The 16,426-nt window shown below is 30.2% G+C and overlaps 1 protein-coding gene across 1 annotated transcript; it reads left to right on the top strand.

The window, feature by feature from the left end:
• Window positions 1-217: 217 nt before the first annotated feature.
• Window positions 218-15,586, top strand: LOC134700336 (cadherin-like and PC-esterase domain-containing protein 1). Its single transcript, XM_063561692.1, has 18 exons — window positions 218-304; window positions 752-836; window positions 1,247-1,382; window positions 1,640-1,784; window positions 2,415-2,545; window positions 3,028-3,100; window positions 3,763-3,900; window positions 5,108-5,206; window positions 7,863-8,083; window positions 8,367-8,431; window positions 8,778-8,961; window positions 9,307-9,478; window positions 9,943-10,075; window positions 10,360-10,717; window positions 11,114-11,215; window positions 11,625-11,712; window positions 12,033-12,179; window positions 13,062-15,586. Exons 3-18 carry the CDS (start codon window positions 1,300-1,302, stop codon window positions 13,173-13,175), a joined length of 2,253 nt encoding a protein of 750 aa, XP_063417762.1. The 5' UTR covers window positions 218-304; window positions 752-836; window positions 1,247-1,299; the 3' UTR covers window positions 13,176-15,586.
• The last annotated feature ends 840 nt before the right edge of the window (window positions 15,587-16,426 follow it).

The raw sequence follows: 16,426 nt of genomic DNA, 5'->3' as shown, positions 1-16,426 counted from the left end.
AACAGTAGTTGACTATGACGTTGAGGTAACATATACTTCAAATATAGTACAAATGTTCATTATGTTGTGAAATATGTAATTTCTTGCTACTTTAAGGGATTGACCTCTATTTCATTGTTCACTGAAATGGGAACATGATAGTACAAGCAGTGCTTGTGTCCGATGTTTTTAGAGATGATCTTGTATATAAAATGTTAAACATAGTTTATTTGATATTTGTTTTCTAGATACAAAAGGAAACTGGTCTGTGGTATGGACTGCAAGTAAAACTGATATAGAAAATAGACATGATGCCTATATCAAGGTAAGGATAGAGAATTGTTGAAGCAGTGCTATAGTATTCTTTGCCCTCTTACATTGATGGTTTGTGGCCAGCATTCAGATACTTATCTGTATGTTAACCAATTATACCACACCTTTCAAAAGAGTTTTAAAAAAAAACCCCATTGTATTCAAAATGTTTTGCAACGACTCATTATCTTTAAGAATTGTTTTAGTTATTAGTCTGATTCATTGCATCTTTGTATATACATATTTACTTTTTTTGGTATTTAGCTGTATTTTGCCTCCCAATGACCTTAGAACTTCTCTGAATCACTTTTTGACGTCATTGAGCAACAATCACTGTCTAAGTACCATGACATCAAATCTTTTGAATTATGATGTCAAAGTTTACAGGAACCTGTGAAATATATGTAATGGCGGATAAAATGGGCATACAAGTGAAAATACGTCTATTACTATCTTTTAGTACAACCACATACCCGTCCTACATCAAGTAATTGAACAGCCAGAATATATCTGTTACCTACATACAGTCTATAGTAAAGTTACAGGTATTTATATACTGTATAGCAGAATAAAGGATTAAACAAATGTTTTCAAAATTAGTTAAAAAAGGGAATAAAGAACACTTAGAATATCTATATAGGAAAAAGAGACGGAAGATACCACGGGGACATTCAAAACACATAAGTCAAAGAAAAACTGACAACGCCATGACAAAAAAATGGGGAAAAAATTTCAAAAGACAAGCAAGTACACTTAACATTACATAGAAAACTAAAAAAGGAGCAACACAAAAAAAACTTTAAATGAACTGAGTATTTCAGCACAAAAACTTCACTCACATGTTTTATATTCAATTATGAAATGTTTAAAATTTGTATAAAAAATACTTATAAAGCTGACTACAATGCAAAACTTTTAACAATGCTCATTCTCATTAAAAATTATTGTATTGCAGAGAGTCATAATACAACATGCTATGACAAACTATCAGCCTTAATAGAAACCAAAATGAAACTTCAGTCTAGTTATTTATTGTATGATGAACAGAAAGGAATTCAGACCAAACATGGAACAGATTTAAGAGATATTAGGTAAGTTTAAATCACAATATCTGATCCAACACATTCTTGGTAATATTTATATAAAAGCAAACACCAAAATGGTGTGATTGGTTTAAAACTTTCAAACGATGAAATTCAACCAATGACCTTATTATGATTTTGGGTATGAACGATGAGATACCACAAAGTACTTCACATTCTGAAATGGTAAATTAAGTGGATTTCAATTTTGCAAGAAATAGAAAATCACATTGTTTGACACAGTATTGGTTTCATTGTTTTAACAGATACAATGGTAGTCTATGGCACAACAACAGCAGTTTTTTGAGAAATAATGGTTCTATCATCAATATGAAACTAAATGTTTATGTGGCAGCCATGTTTCCTGTAAGACTATACATCTACTCTGGAAAAGATCTGGAAAAAATGAAGGTATGTTATTCTTGTGATTTTTTTACCCAAGTTTCAAATTACCTTTTTAAATTTTTTATATATTCTATTAGCATAGTTTTTCATTTTTGAGTGAAGACAAAATGTTTTGCATATTTTGTTTTTCAAAATTGCATTTAATGAATGGCTATTATTTATTTTGAATTTATTGAACCATAAAACTAATTTTTGACTCTTTACATTGAATAATCTGTGAAGCGGATTATGTAAAATGTGAAGAGTCAAAAATTAGTTTTATGGTTCAATAAAATCAAAATAAAATATTGCCATTCATTATAAATAAATTTCTATTTAAAATAAGGCTCAAAGAACTTTTCATATTATTTATATTAACAATAACAACGTACAACGTACACACAAGTTGGCGTATGAATATACAACGTCAGAGTGGGCTTGTCGCCATAAAAATTGACAACATTGAAAATAAAACTAATAATTTTAACCAATCAGATGACAGTAAATACACCAAATTTATTTATTGTATGACAGATTCAGGGAAGATGATTTGTTTGACACAGGCAGGGTAAATAATTGCACAACACTTTTTATGCAATATTTTATTAGCTGTCATTAAGATGTCTGAAATATTGATATTTCACACGTTATTTGTAGACATACATATCAGATAGTTTTGGTGAAACATCAGAGGGCATTTGGTGGAAAAAACTGAAGCAGTCTGTTGTTTTAAGTTTACTTACCTCAGAGAATTTAGCATTGAAACTGAATCTACAATACAATAACATGTAAGTTGTTGTGTAAAAAAAATGTGTCATTTCAAGTTGAGGGTTTGTTGTTAAGGTCTGTTTGATTTTTGTAAAAAACCAAACTATTCAACAAAATGGATGCAATAAGTGATGCATGACATAATTTAAACTTTTTAATTATTACAAGTGACTGATTTTTGCTTTGAAAATGATAAAAAATAGTTTATATATTAAAGATTAACAAGATCTAAGGTTAAAGGTTGTAAAGAACTTACTAAACATATACAAAAATCACCATATACAAAAATCCTTTTTTAAATGAGGTTGTGTCAGACAATAAATAAGGTTGGCTAAAAGAAATACTTTCTTATCTTAATTTAGCAACATCACTTTTAATTATTCATCAGATATGTCTGAATATAAAAAAAAAATCATAACATCTCATCTTTTTGCTTGCAAAATGATATCAGATGATATATATCTTCTTTTTGGAAGTTTGTAAATCACCAATTCTATTGTAGATACAACCAGTATACACAGTTGTTACAGTACCATGTGATCTTCACAGCAAATTTCCATCCAATCATATTAAAGGTTTGAATACAATTTTGCATATTATTTAGTTTAGAAAAACACACAACTATAAGTCTGATTTTTGTGCCCCACCTAGGATAGTAGAGGGGCATTATGTTTTCTGGTATGCGCGTCCGTTTGTCCGTTCGTTCGTCCGTCCGTCCGTTCGTCCGTCTTTCCCGCCTCAGGTTAAAGTTTTTGGTCAAGGTAGTTTTTGATGAAGTTGAAGTCCAATCCACTTCAAACTTAGCACACATGTTGCCTATGATATGATCTTTCTAATTTTAATGCCAAATTAGAGATTTTACCCCAATTTTACGATCCACTGAACACAGAAAATGATAATGCGAGTGGGGCATTCGTGTACTGGAGACACATTCTTGTTTTGCAATCAGATCTAATTAAATGTCTTTGTTGAGACTTCTTAAAGAAGTAAACAGCAATTGTTGAAAAATTAATTATTCATAAAGTGCAAGTACTCGTAACTGTACTTTACATTTGTGAACGTGTACAAACTATTTTTGATTTTATTGCATGAAAAAAAAAGGATCAATGTTAAAACTGTTAAGAAAAAATCTACATGAAAATATGAAGTTTATCAACTGTACAAATATATGGAAAATAAAATTAAAAAAAATCAACCATACTTATATGAATACAGCTATCTTTTAATTTCTGTGTAGGTGAAACTGTTGCCTCAAAGTGACAGTTTTGACATAGTTAAAGATACTATTTCTCTAATGATCACCAAGGAAACAGTTTCAATGGATGTAGCTGTAGCACTTGGTGAAAGTAGCAGTGATATTATTCTGGATCGGAAGGTATGCTTGTTTATGTTCCTAAAACAAAGATCGAATGATATATTTATCAAATTTTGTAGTGAATATCTAACACTATGGTAAAACTGTAAAGCTATGGCTATGATTTTCAAATGCTTGAAATGAAAATAAAAGAAAAACAGATTTAAGAAATTAATTAGCATTTTGGAAAAGTTTTCTACAAATCATAGTTATTTCCCCTTGAATAGATCCAATAGCTCAGTCTCCATGTCATTTCAGATAGTTAATAGTATTGACATTTTCCTCTATTTCTCTGTCCATCTGATAAACATGAATACAATAAATTCTATGAATTCATTTATATTTGTTAATACCGTATTTTATATATTGAGGAACAATTATTCAAATTTTCTTGGTTCAATGTTTGATAGAATTTATAAAAACTCTTTAACAATTTTTTGAAATACCAGTTTTAGAAATGAAATAATCTCTTCTATTCAAATTCAAATTAATTCAATAGTGATATATGTATATATTATTATACCCCACGCAACGGGTTGCGGAGGGTATAATGTTTTTGACCCGTCCGTCCGTCAGTCCTTCAGTCCTGTTTCTTGTCATCGCAACTCCTCTCAAACCACACAACAGAATTTCACGAAACTTTTTCAGATAATAAGGACATACTATGTAGTTGTGCATATCTACGGGAAATTGCGATTCAATTTTTTTTCTAGGAGTTATGCCCCTTTGAACTTATTTACTTTAATGTACTACTGCAACAGTTTGTCATCGCAACTCCTCTCAAACCACACAACAGAATTTCACGAAACCTTTTCAGATAATAAGGACATACTATGTAGTTGTGCATATCGACGGGAAATTGCGATTCAATTATTTTTTTCTAGGAGTTAAGCCCCTTTGAACTTATTTGCCTCACTATACTATTGACTCCTCTCACTTGGAATTTAAATTCCCCAAAAATACTTAACAGTAGTTTGTCATCGCAGCTCCTGTGAGATTTTGTTTCTCCAGTGACAATATGAAGACGTGGGATATGTGAGCGTGCTCACTAAGGTTCTTTAATTTTTTTTTTATTATTTTCGAAGGGGGAGGGTATACAAAAATAGGAGTAATGCTTAAGCCTTGTTCTTTTGCAAAATGTTTTCCTTTAAGATTTACAAAGCTTTCTCTGATCAATAAAGAAGAATGATTCAACAAATTTTTCTATTATTATATATTTCTTTTACAGAAATGCAGAAATGGTTATGGTGTGTGTTTACTGGATTCTGATCTGATTTACCTCCTAAATAATGCACAAGAGAGTAAATCATTAGGACATTTTATAAAGGTAGCAGTCTTTGTATGGAAAATAATTTACTGAATGAATGTACAATAATTAACTGATTTAGAAAATAAAAAAAAAACAGTTCTAGATATTTTTCATGCAAGTTAGGACATATTTAATCTTGTAAGTTCATTATTTCCCTCTCAGTTTTTATACGACTGCAAAAATTGAAAAAAATTTTGGTCTTATATTGGTGTTACGTTGGCGTCGTCCTCTGCATCGTCGTCGTTGTCGTCGTCGTCCAAATACTTTTAGTTTTCGCACTCTAACTTTAGTTTAAGTCAATTGAAATCTATGAAATTTGAATACAAGGCTTATGACCACAAAAGGAAGGTTGGGATTGATTTTGGAAGTTTTGGTCCCAACAGTTTAGGAATTAGGGGCCATAAATGGCCCAAATAAGCATTTTCATGGTTTTTGCACTTCAACTTTAGTTTAAGGCAATAGAAATCATTGAAATTTTAACATAAGGTCTATGACCACAAAAGGAAGGTTGGGATTGATTTTGGGAGTTGAGGTCCCAACAGTTTAGGAATTTACGGCCAAAAAGGGCCCAAATAAGCATTTTTCTTGGTTTTCGCACCATAACATTAGTATAAGTAAATAGAAATCGATGAAATTTAAACACAAGGTTTATGACCATAAAAGGAAGGTTGGGATTGATATCGGGAGTTTTGGTCCCAATTAATAAGGGGCCAAAATTAAACTTTGTTTGATTTTATCAAAAATTGAATAATAGGGGTTCTTTGATATGCTGAATCTAACTGTGTATTTAGATTTTTAATTTTTGGTCCCGTTTTCAAAGGAGTAGGTCCGGTAAGGACTCATTTTGGCCTCCAATTTCAGTTTCATCTGACGAAAGTTTTGACCACTTTTTAAACACTTAAGTGTCTATTTCACTTCATTCAATTAATTTATTTGAAGAATTTTACTGATTTAGTCATTTAAAACGCTCTGATTCAAGCTCAAATATGAAAAATCTCCAAAATATGCCAAAAAACAACACTTTCTAAATGTTTTTTGTCAAAAACGAAAGTGGCCGCATCCGTGTTCATCCACAATCTTTATATATGTTATGTATTATCATGAAATACAACTTACATTTCAATATTAAGGATGAAAACGAATGCACCCGCTTTCGTTTTACACGGAAACTGTCTAAAATTTAACTAAATGATAGAATTTTGAAGATATCCGTAATTTAGCATGACTTCATGGTGCTACAACCTGATATATGTGCATTGTATTGTCAAAAACAGCCCATATTTATGTAACAGAATCATTTAACTGTCCAATAGATAACTAAAAGTTTACATTTCAACAATTTTGTGAAACTGTTATATTTTGGGGCCAAAAAGGGACCAGACTACTCCTTTGTCTACATTAAGGTCCAAAGGGTCCAAAATTACACTTAGTTTGATTTTAACAAAAATCGAATTCTCAGGGTTCTTTGATATACTGAATCTAAACATGTACTAAGTTTTTTGATTATGGGCCCAATTTTCAAGTTGGTCCCAATCAGGGTCCAAAATTAAACTTTGTTTGATTTCAACAAAAATTCAATATATGGGGTTCTTCAATATGCTGAATCTAACCATGCATTTAGATTTTTAATATTTAGGACCAGTTATCAAATTGGTTCACATTGAGGTCTAAAGGGTCCAAAATTAAACTTTTTTATTTGATTTCATCAAAAATTGAATTCTTGTTTTTTTTTTATATGATAAATCTAACCATGTATTTAGATTTTGGATATTGGAATACCACAAAGGGATGGTAAGAATTGTCTTTGGGAGTTATGGCTCAAACTGTTAAGGAATAAGGTGCAAAAAAGGGGGGGAAAGAGTTTCCAGGTTAATGGACAATTACTTAAAGTACAAAACATAATTTAAAAGCAGTGTAAGGTTGGTAATTGAAACTCATTTTAATATCTCACCTAAACTGCTCTTAAATTATGTATATTGGAAATTTGCCAAAAACTTTATTATTAATAAATTCCATTGGAAATTTGCCAAAATCTTTAGGTTTATGAACTTTATTGGAAATTTGCCAATATAAAATGTTACATTGGAGTTATCTTTCTTTGTCCAGAAAAGTAGTTAAATTAATTAAATCATGACTGTATGACATTTGATATTTTATGATATATTTAAATGAGTAGTTATTGTTGAAAACTTCATAAGAAATTTGAATTGAGATCATTTTTGGAAAAAGGGAAAGGGGGAGGTGAAAAAAATTGGTGGAGTTAATTTTTTCTTATTTCAGATTTCAGAAATGAAAAAGAAGATTTCTTCAAATATCAAAGGATTAATATTCGACAGCATACTGAATTGCTCAAAAGCAAAAAAAAAAAAACATTTTAAGTTCATAAGACCACATTCATTCTGTGTCGGAAACCTATGATGTGTCAACTTTTTAATAAGAATCCTAAGTCAGAGCTGTATCCAGTTTGAATGTTGTGTCATACTAGGCCCAACCGTTCAGGGTTTGACCTCTGCGGTCGTATAAAGCTGCGCCCTGCGGAGCATCTGGTTGTTTTATACCTACCAATGTTTGTTTAGTCATGGTAGCTTGGCTTAATGTATACTGAGTTTGAAATTCTTTTGTTATACCAAATCTCAGTTTGACAAGTTGAACAAGGTATTGTTTCTTATTTTAGCTGTATCCTTCATTGTCAGATGATTATACATCAGATATAACCAGACTTCAGAAGATCTGGATAAATGATAGATCTCTACAGACACTTAATCAACAGATCAAGGAACATCATATCCCAGAGTTCCATTCTACCACTGACGTACATTCTCTCCTTCATCAAGTGGAGAGTCACTTATCTGCAGAGGTGGATTATGTTGAGGAAGATTTACTCAGATCAAATTTGTAAGTAATATTTAGTTAAGCCCTGCCACTCAGTGGCCAAGGCATATATAGAGTTACCTGCACCTGCTATTTCAACCTTCCTTTCATCTAAAATCTAACTGTTGTTTCAATTTTTTTCATTAAACAAATTTTTTAATTTGAATGTGTTAGTGTTTAATGGTGACTTACAGATATAGTTCATGTTTCCTTTAAGAAAACTCCCATTTGACAGAATAATAGCCCTAAAACTTTAAGATGAATTTGATAGATAAAAAACTGAATGACAGTTTTTAATTATTTGCAGGGTTCCAAGCTCAAACTTCCGCAGACATCTTAAAAGTAGTGATCAGAAAGACTATATACTATCTGGTAGGTAAATAATCAATAGATAACAGTGTGGGTTATATTTTAATGGAATATTAACCCTAAACAACAAAAAAACACAATCCAAAGGCATTCGAAGGTCATTGTCATGTTTTAAAGGTCAAATAAAACTAAGATAAAGACAATTGCTAAATGTTTATAAGGAACTTTACAAAATTATTTTTATTCAAAGCATAAATAATTCCAGAAAATATCATTCTAAAGATATCATTATGTTCAAGTCCATTTAAACAGATTTTATGAGAAAAAAAAGGACAACCAGTTGGACACAATGTATTTCAACACTATTTTGTATAAGTTATGTAATAAATAAGCATATTTTTACTCACAGATGAGGAAGGTTCAACATTACTAAGCCATCTGGAGGTATATCCCACAATTGACCTTCACCTTGACCCATATAAGACGAATTATAACATTACAGTGAACTATGACATTATAATGTTACATTTTGATGTCAGAACTAAAGACAGTAAAACTGAAGCTAGATTTGACAACATAAGTGGTTTAGTCAGGTATAATATTACATGTTACAATAGAACCAGTTTAATTTTTAGAAAAGTCTGTTAACATCTTTCGTGCCCAAAAATCATCACTTTTTATTCAAAACTGTTTTTCCTTGCCTGTTTATTGTATTTCCTTCTTTGAGTCACTATGTAAATTTGATTAATCAGCAGATTTACTAAATCACACTGCATGCACATCATTGAAAATAGTGTTGAAACATGTTTACAGTTTGTCTTTTCTTTATTATACATATATCCTTATCTTAAACCCTTGTAAAATAAAGTTTTGAACTTAGACATTTATACTTTCCATTTAACATTTAAAAAATGTATATATTGTTTAAATTTTTATAGTAGGAGCAACTTCACAATAGGACTTGGAGACAATTTAATAAAGATACATGTAGTGGATATTAGTAAAAGACAACCAGTTATAGTAAATATCTACACATTCAATGTCTATAGGAAATATGGAGGACAGACAGGCATTTCTAGTACTGTACTGAAAACATGTGTTCTTAAACAGGTAAATTATACACAGTCCTGTACTGAAAACAAGTGTTCTTAAACAGGTAAATTATACACAGTCCTGTACTGAAAACATGTGTTCTTAAACAGGTAAATTATACACAGTCCTGTAATGAAAACATGTGTTCTTTAACAGGTAAATTATATACTACATGGCAAACATATAGTACTATACTGAAAACATGTGTTCTCAACAGGTAAATTATACACTGCAGGAAATTCTTAGTACTGTACCGAAAACATATGTTCTCAGCTTAATTTTACAATGAAAGGCATGTATAGTACAATACTAAAAGATTTAACTATTAAACTACATGGCCTAACAGGTACTGAATTTCCATGTGTTCCTAGCAATAAAAAAATGAAGATGTGGTATAACTGCCAAGGAGAAAGCAAACAAACTGATTTATGTACAAATAATGATTTTTTTGTATTATTTATTGGTTCTTATTTAATTTATAGGATTGTACACTGAAGTTTCTACCTAATCAGAACTGTGGATTACAACCATCAGCTCAGTATACAACATGGAACCAGTTTATTTTAGAGTCAAACAAGAAACCATACTGTTATAATTATCAAGATTCTTTAGATGGTATGTATTATTTTTTTAAAGTTATAAAATTTTGGCTGAAACTTTTACCATAAATATAAGCATATCTTTTGTCATATCTTCTTTGTCATGTAGGAGATGTTTGGAAATGCATGTTAGGTAAATAAAAGAAACAATTTGTTTTTCTCTATTCAAATGAAGTTTAATCTGTTGGTAAAGTTATAGTTTGAAAGTTATAAATATTCAGAAGCATGAAAAAAAATCATGATTAAATAATGTTATAGTTTAAGTTTTAACGTAAAATTTTAACTAGTATTTGTTTGCAGCTGATTGGAAAGTTCCATGTTATTCATGTTCAGATAGAGAAAGTTGCTATTGGCAACAAGCAAGATGGCAGCCATCATCATGTCAGCACAGGAGACATAGCATTACAGAAGTGAAGAAATGTTTTGTTGGAAAGAAAGTTTTATTTATTGGAGATTCTACAAATCGTGGTATCATGCACTATATTTTAGAAAAGATAAATGGAACTTTGTACGACTGGGATAAAACTCATGATTTGAAGTTTTATACCAGTGTTAACAATCAGCAGACGTTAATGAGTTTTGCATATTACCCACAATTCTGGTTGCCTAACAACCATAGACCAGGATTTGATAAAGCTGTGTATCAACTTATTAAATGGTATGTAAAAAGAATATATTATTTTATATTTCATAATTGGCCTTCAAACTTTTATTCTTTACTGATATTTAATTGTTCACAGAAACTACCTTTACTATCTTTTAATCACCTTCACAGAAAAAAATTAGAGTTATCTCCCTGTATTGTGAAAATAAGGAAGTTAAGTGCCAAAAAAACATCTTTGATCTCTATTAAATCATATTTTACAACAACAAAAAAGAGTTATCTGGAGAGTTGTCTCATTGGCACTCACACCACATCTTCCTATATCTATTATCTCCCTGTATTGAAAAGATAAAAGCAAATTCAGGTGAAACTCTGCTATTATATTTTCTCCCTTGCGGGAAAATGAAAATTCAAGAAAATAGTTTAACTTATCCTTTATTATTTTAACAGGACATCACCTTTAGAGAATAACAGTAACACTGTATTGGTGGTCGGAGGAGTTCATTGGTTAGGCAAACAACACATTAATGTCATATGGAAGGCATTGAAAAGGTATGTTATAGGCAGCATTGATTACTTAATAGTTCTTAAGTCGTATTGAACATTTTGGAAGAATTTCACAATAGGAAAATTAATATGAGGATTAGTTCATATAAGTGAACTTGACATTGAATTAAGTAACAAGGGCTGTAAAAGCCTTGGATGTGCAGGAACATATCATATGGAAAATGAAAGGGACATTTAAGAATATAAGCAAATTTGAAAAATAGTTTGCACATTGCTTTTTCAACAATTTGAATAAAACACACTGGAAAATGAACTTCAAGTATGTTAAAACATGATATTTAAATGGCAAACATGTTGCATGAAAAAAAACCTATAATCAACTAAAATTGAAATTATAAATGTAGATAACGAGTTGTAGGTTTTTTTTTTATCATTGATCATATAATTGTTTCAGGGAGGGATTGACGGGAATCAAATTGATTATGAAAGGTCATGGTGCAGGATTTCATCAGCATGTAGAAGGTGTACATTTTGCATCACAAGTGAGTAGACAAAATGTGGTTAAGTTACCTCTGTATTATTTTGTTACAGCATGTTTTAAAGTTCATTCAGGTTTATAGTCTGCTCAGGGTTTACCTCACTAAAACGTTTTTTTTTTAAAGCAGACTATTAAAATTTAAAATTTTTATATTCAATTAGAAGAAACTCATCATCTCCTAGTTACAAGTTTGCAGCAGAAAGGACTTTTGTAGATAATTTGCAAATTTTATTGTGACTAAGTTTTGCAAAATTGTAAGATAACTGGGTGTTTTATTCATGCCTGTGTCTCATGCTAATCTTGTCACTTTTCCTTTTATTCCAGGACCATCAAGAAAAGTTAGAGATACAAGAAAGAGAAGTAGGCCGATATGCTTCTGACCATGGATTCCATGTTATACCTACATTTAATATGACTATGTCTAGATATAAAGATTTCTTACAAGGAAAATGTGCTTGTCATTTTCATAAGGTATAGTATATATCTATATATCAAGAAATGACTATCTTGATCTTGTCATTCAGATCAAATCATTGGTTGTAATTTAGCAGTACAGAAAACATCAGTAGTGAACATCTTGTTTCACAAGTCTACATGAAAATGTTTGACACATTTAACATTTCATAAAATAAGATTTACATTTGATTGACTGCTAGTTTATGAGGGTGTAATTAGCGCCAGAGTCAATGTGTCAGTACTGACATGATTTTTATCATACCTTTCTTTAATTTTCAATTGTTGAAATTCTAGACTTATTTTTATAGTTTGTTCTTATGTTGTTCTGTTATACAACTGTCCCAGGTTAGGGGGAGGGTTGGGATCCCGCTAACATGTTTAACCCTGCCACATTATTTATATATGTGCCTGTCCCAAGTCAGGAGCCTGTAGTTCAGTGGTTGTCGTTTGTTTATGTATTACATATTTGTTTTTCATTCATTTTTTTTACATAAATAAGGCTGTTAGTTTTCTTGTTTGAATTGTTTTACATTGTCTTATTGGGGCCTTTTATAGCTGACTATGCAGTATGAGCTTTGCTCATTGTTGAAGGCCATACGGTGACCTATAGTTGTTAATGTCTGTCATTTTGGTCTTTTGCGGATAGTTGTCTCATTGGAAATCATACCACATCTTCTTTTTTATATTATGTGTGTTTTTTTTTAATATAACCTACAAGAACTTAACTTTTCTTGACTGTATTTTATGTACTTGTTTATGAATGTTATTTGTCTTAGGCTAACAAGAGTGTGTTGTATTTAGGCAATGCTTCTGTATTGAAATTAAATGGTAGGTTACCTTAATGACAGTAACTAGTCCTCCACAATAAAAAAATAATTTAAATTTTTTTTTTTTTAGGTTACCAGGACAACTAATAGACAAGGACTAAAGCAGTACCACATTGAAGGTGACATCAACGCTGCCTACTCAGAATTAATGATAAATGCAATATGTCAGCATCATCCTGGATAAAAAGCACAGTTTCAGTTTATCAGGAAAAATAGCTTGATCACATGATCTTAAGAGAACCAGCACTTAACATGAAGGTGCACAGAAGTACCCAACTTCTTAGTCACATGGTTCTAGTCAACGTTTTTTCAAAAGGATGTCAGTGCAACAGTTCATTGCAAAACTTGAAGTAAAGAAGATCTTCAGTACATTATGATTGATGAGTGTACTTGTAACTGTATATTTGATCTGCTTAATAAATGTTCCACTAAGCCAACAAAATAATATATTACAAAATTTTCTCAAAAGAACTAAAATTACATGGTATTTTATTAAAATACATGATTTTTTTTATTCATAGAATAGATTCCCTAACTTCAAGCCCTATATATTTGTTTTGGAAAGATTGGAAATAAAACGATAGAGGGATTTTTAAAGGTCAAAATATAAGATAAAATCAAAATAATATTAATAAACATACATATTCATCATGTGATTGTTTACATCTAAGTGCATTTAAAAGTATCTCATGTATTTGTACTTTTATACATGAATGATATTTTTCATAAATGAAAGTTAGAATCATTTTTTCACTTATTTAAACATTTATTGCTCAAAGTTTTTAAGTGTTAAATGTTAAGCGTCTTTAAAATTTAAAGGGAAATACCTTGCCAAATAATTTTTATTTGAATATGAGATATTCCTGGCAATTGTGTTATACAATAAATATTCCAGAAACTTCTCTTAATAAATATCATTGTAAACTGTTACATATGTAATCATTATTCAAGGTAAATCTCTTAGATGAAATACATTCCTGGAATTAGAATTACATAATTATTATTCCAGGAACTCCTCCTACATAAAAAAAGTACAAAATATTTTTTTCATAACTGTTTACTGTCTTTAAGTGCTTAAAGGGTAAAAGAAGTCTTATCTGTATGATGAATATTATATGATATTTATCTGTGGTATTCTAGTCTACTATCATTTCATAACATATATAGGTGTTTGATAAGAAAGGTAATGTCATCTAAAAATAAACCTCTATTTGGCACACCTACAAAACAGCTGGCTCCTAAACAAAAAATATATACTAGTTCAGTGAAAGTGGAGGTCACACTTAACTCTGAAACATATAAATGAACTGAAATTTAAAAAACCCATACAAGAACAACAAAGGCCAAACACTCTTGACTTGGGACAACTGCATAAATGTGACAGCGTAATGTTTATGGGAAAGGCATATATGAGTGCTCTTTAGATTAAAAGTTTGTCATTTTACAAATAACAATTTGTTCTACATTCTTCTTGTTTTAAAAAGTGCCTTGTCATTCATTTATTAAGCACAAACTGTACTATTCGAAATGCAAATTTAACTATTTTGCATTGTTTTTTAACATCAAGATTTTTATAATTTTATGTAAAAGTTTTTTAGGTGTACATTATTTACCTATGTATGTTTATTTCTATTGGTGCTAAAATCTATTGTGCTATTAATTGTTAGTTGATTACTTTATTTATCTATTTGATAATTTGAAATTTATACCAAATGCAACATCAGATATCTTTTCAACATCTTTAATATTGCGAACATTTCAAAAAGATTGGATTCACATAAAATTAAACTCATTTCACACATTTTCAATTTTGAAAGCACTATTTGTATGCAGTACCGGTATTTCCTAAAATTGTGAGGATTAAAATCAATTAATAAATGCATGCAAAAATTTGTGAACTTACAATATTAACTACCTTGACTACTGCAAGTTGCACCTTCAAATCAACTCACGACACCCTTATTAATGACATGAACATTTTGCAACCTCTGAAGGTGAATTCCAAAGAAAACATTTTAGTAATTTTTTTCCCTGCAAAAGCTTTTTTTCATGGCTATGTTATTTAACATTTTGCAGTGAAGTTATAATTTCTTTTGATGAACTGTGTATATAAGCATTAAAAGGAAGTATTAAATGCAAAAAAGAAACACAGATAATGATTAGACCAGTCAGCATGGTCAGTGAAAACTTTGACCTACATTAATTTTTCTTTACTGGACAGAATATCTTTTAGCTTTCCAAATAATTGATGTTTTAGGAGGATTTTAATAAAACCTGCTAAAAAATGTCAATAAATTACATTTTATTAAGTTAATGTACATTCATTGACTTTTGAGAATATTATTAGTAAATTGCAACAAAACATACATAGAAAATGAAAATTTGCAAAGAAAATGTTTCAGCAATTAAAATGAAAATGACTATTTCTGTTAATTAGTTTACAATATAAATGACTTATGTGTTTATATACAATATAAAAATGTACAAATATTTGGTTCTTGTTGCCATGTTCTACACCCATTGTCTTTCAGATATATATTTTTATCAAATTATGTATCTATGAATTATATTTGCAATAAATCATATATATGTGAATCATTTGAATTTATGTTTTTATTGAATAACCATTGTATTTTTTTTTATGAATACATCTGATAGGGCTGAGCATATGTTTTGTCTGTTCGATGACTTCTAATGGTTCATACTCAAATTAAGCCTTCTATTTTTTTCATGGCCCTGCCATAGGCAATGTGTGCATTAAGTTTTTCCCATGACCATCATTCTGTCTGTCCTTCACATTTCTTTTCCACACAGTTTCTTATCCAAATTTGTATAAAACTCAAGACACAAGGTTAAGAACCACAATAAGCAGACATAGTTTGAATTTGGACAGTGAGTCATACCTTTCTAGAGCTTTCCCCTTTTTAACCCTGAAAATTGCAAAGCTTGACCGTGCACATTTGTGCCCTCAAACACATTCTTCTTTATTTTTTAATGCAGATTTGTGAGTGTGTTGTATTGGTATCAATTCGCCAGCTATACAACCAGGTTCAATCCACCATTTTGTACACAAGATAATGCCTGTACGAAATCAGGAATGTGACAGTTGTAATCCATCCGTTGTTTGGTGTGTTAGAGTTTTGACTTTGCTGTTTGAATAAGGACTTTCCGTTTTGAATTTGAGTTCAGTATTTACTTTTTGTTTCATTTAAATATTTGACTCTTGTTTTCAACTCCTTTTTCTGATATATAAATTTGTTTTTGAGTCAAAGAAGTTGTGATGTCCAAACCTTTTTGATCTAAGAAGATGAAGTATTAGAAATGTCTTAATGTTTCTACATTTGAAAATGCCTGTATCAAGTCAAGAATATGACAGTTGTTCATTTGTTTGATGTGTTTTGTCATTTGAATTTGCCATGTGATTAAGGACTTTCC

Source organism: Mytilus trossulus, unplaced genomic scaffold (genome assembly GCF_036588685.1).
Source record: "Mytilus trossulus isolate FHL-02 unplaced genomic scaffold, PNRI_Mtr1.1.1.hap1 h1tg000138l__unscaffolded, whole genome shotgun sequence".
NCBI classification, from domain to species: Eukaryota; Metazoa; Mollusca; class Bivalvia; order Mytilida; family Mytilidae; genus Mytilus; species Mytilus trossulus.
Note: the sequence above shows the minus strand (reverse complement) of the source record. Positions and strands in the feature narration are given on the sequence as shown.

What these genes read in the sequence shown, in the direction of transcription:
- LOC134700336 (XM_063561692.1), top strand. Translation starts at nt 1,300, where the DNA reads ATGAAACTTCAGTCTAGTTATTTATTGTATGATGAACAGAAAGGAATT. An exon ending in CATTAGGACATTTTATAAAG is followed by an intron (nt 5,207 to 7,862) that starts GTAGCAGTCTTT and finishes TTCTTATTTTAG; the next exon opens with CTGTATCCTTCATTGTCAGA. An exon ending in GAAAGACTATATACTATCTG is followed by an intron (nt 8,432 to 8,777) that starts GTAGGTAAATAA and finishes TTTTACTCACAG; the next exon opens with ATGAGGAAGGTTCAACATTA.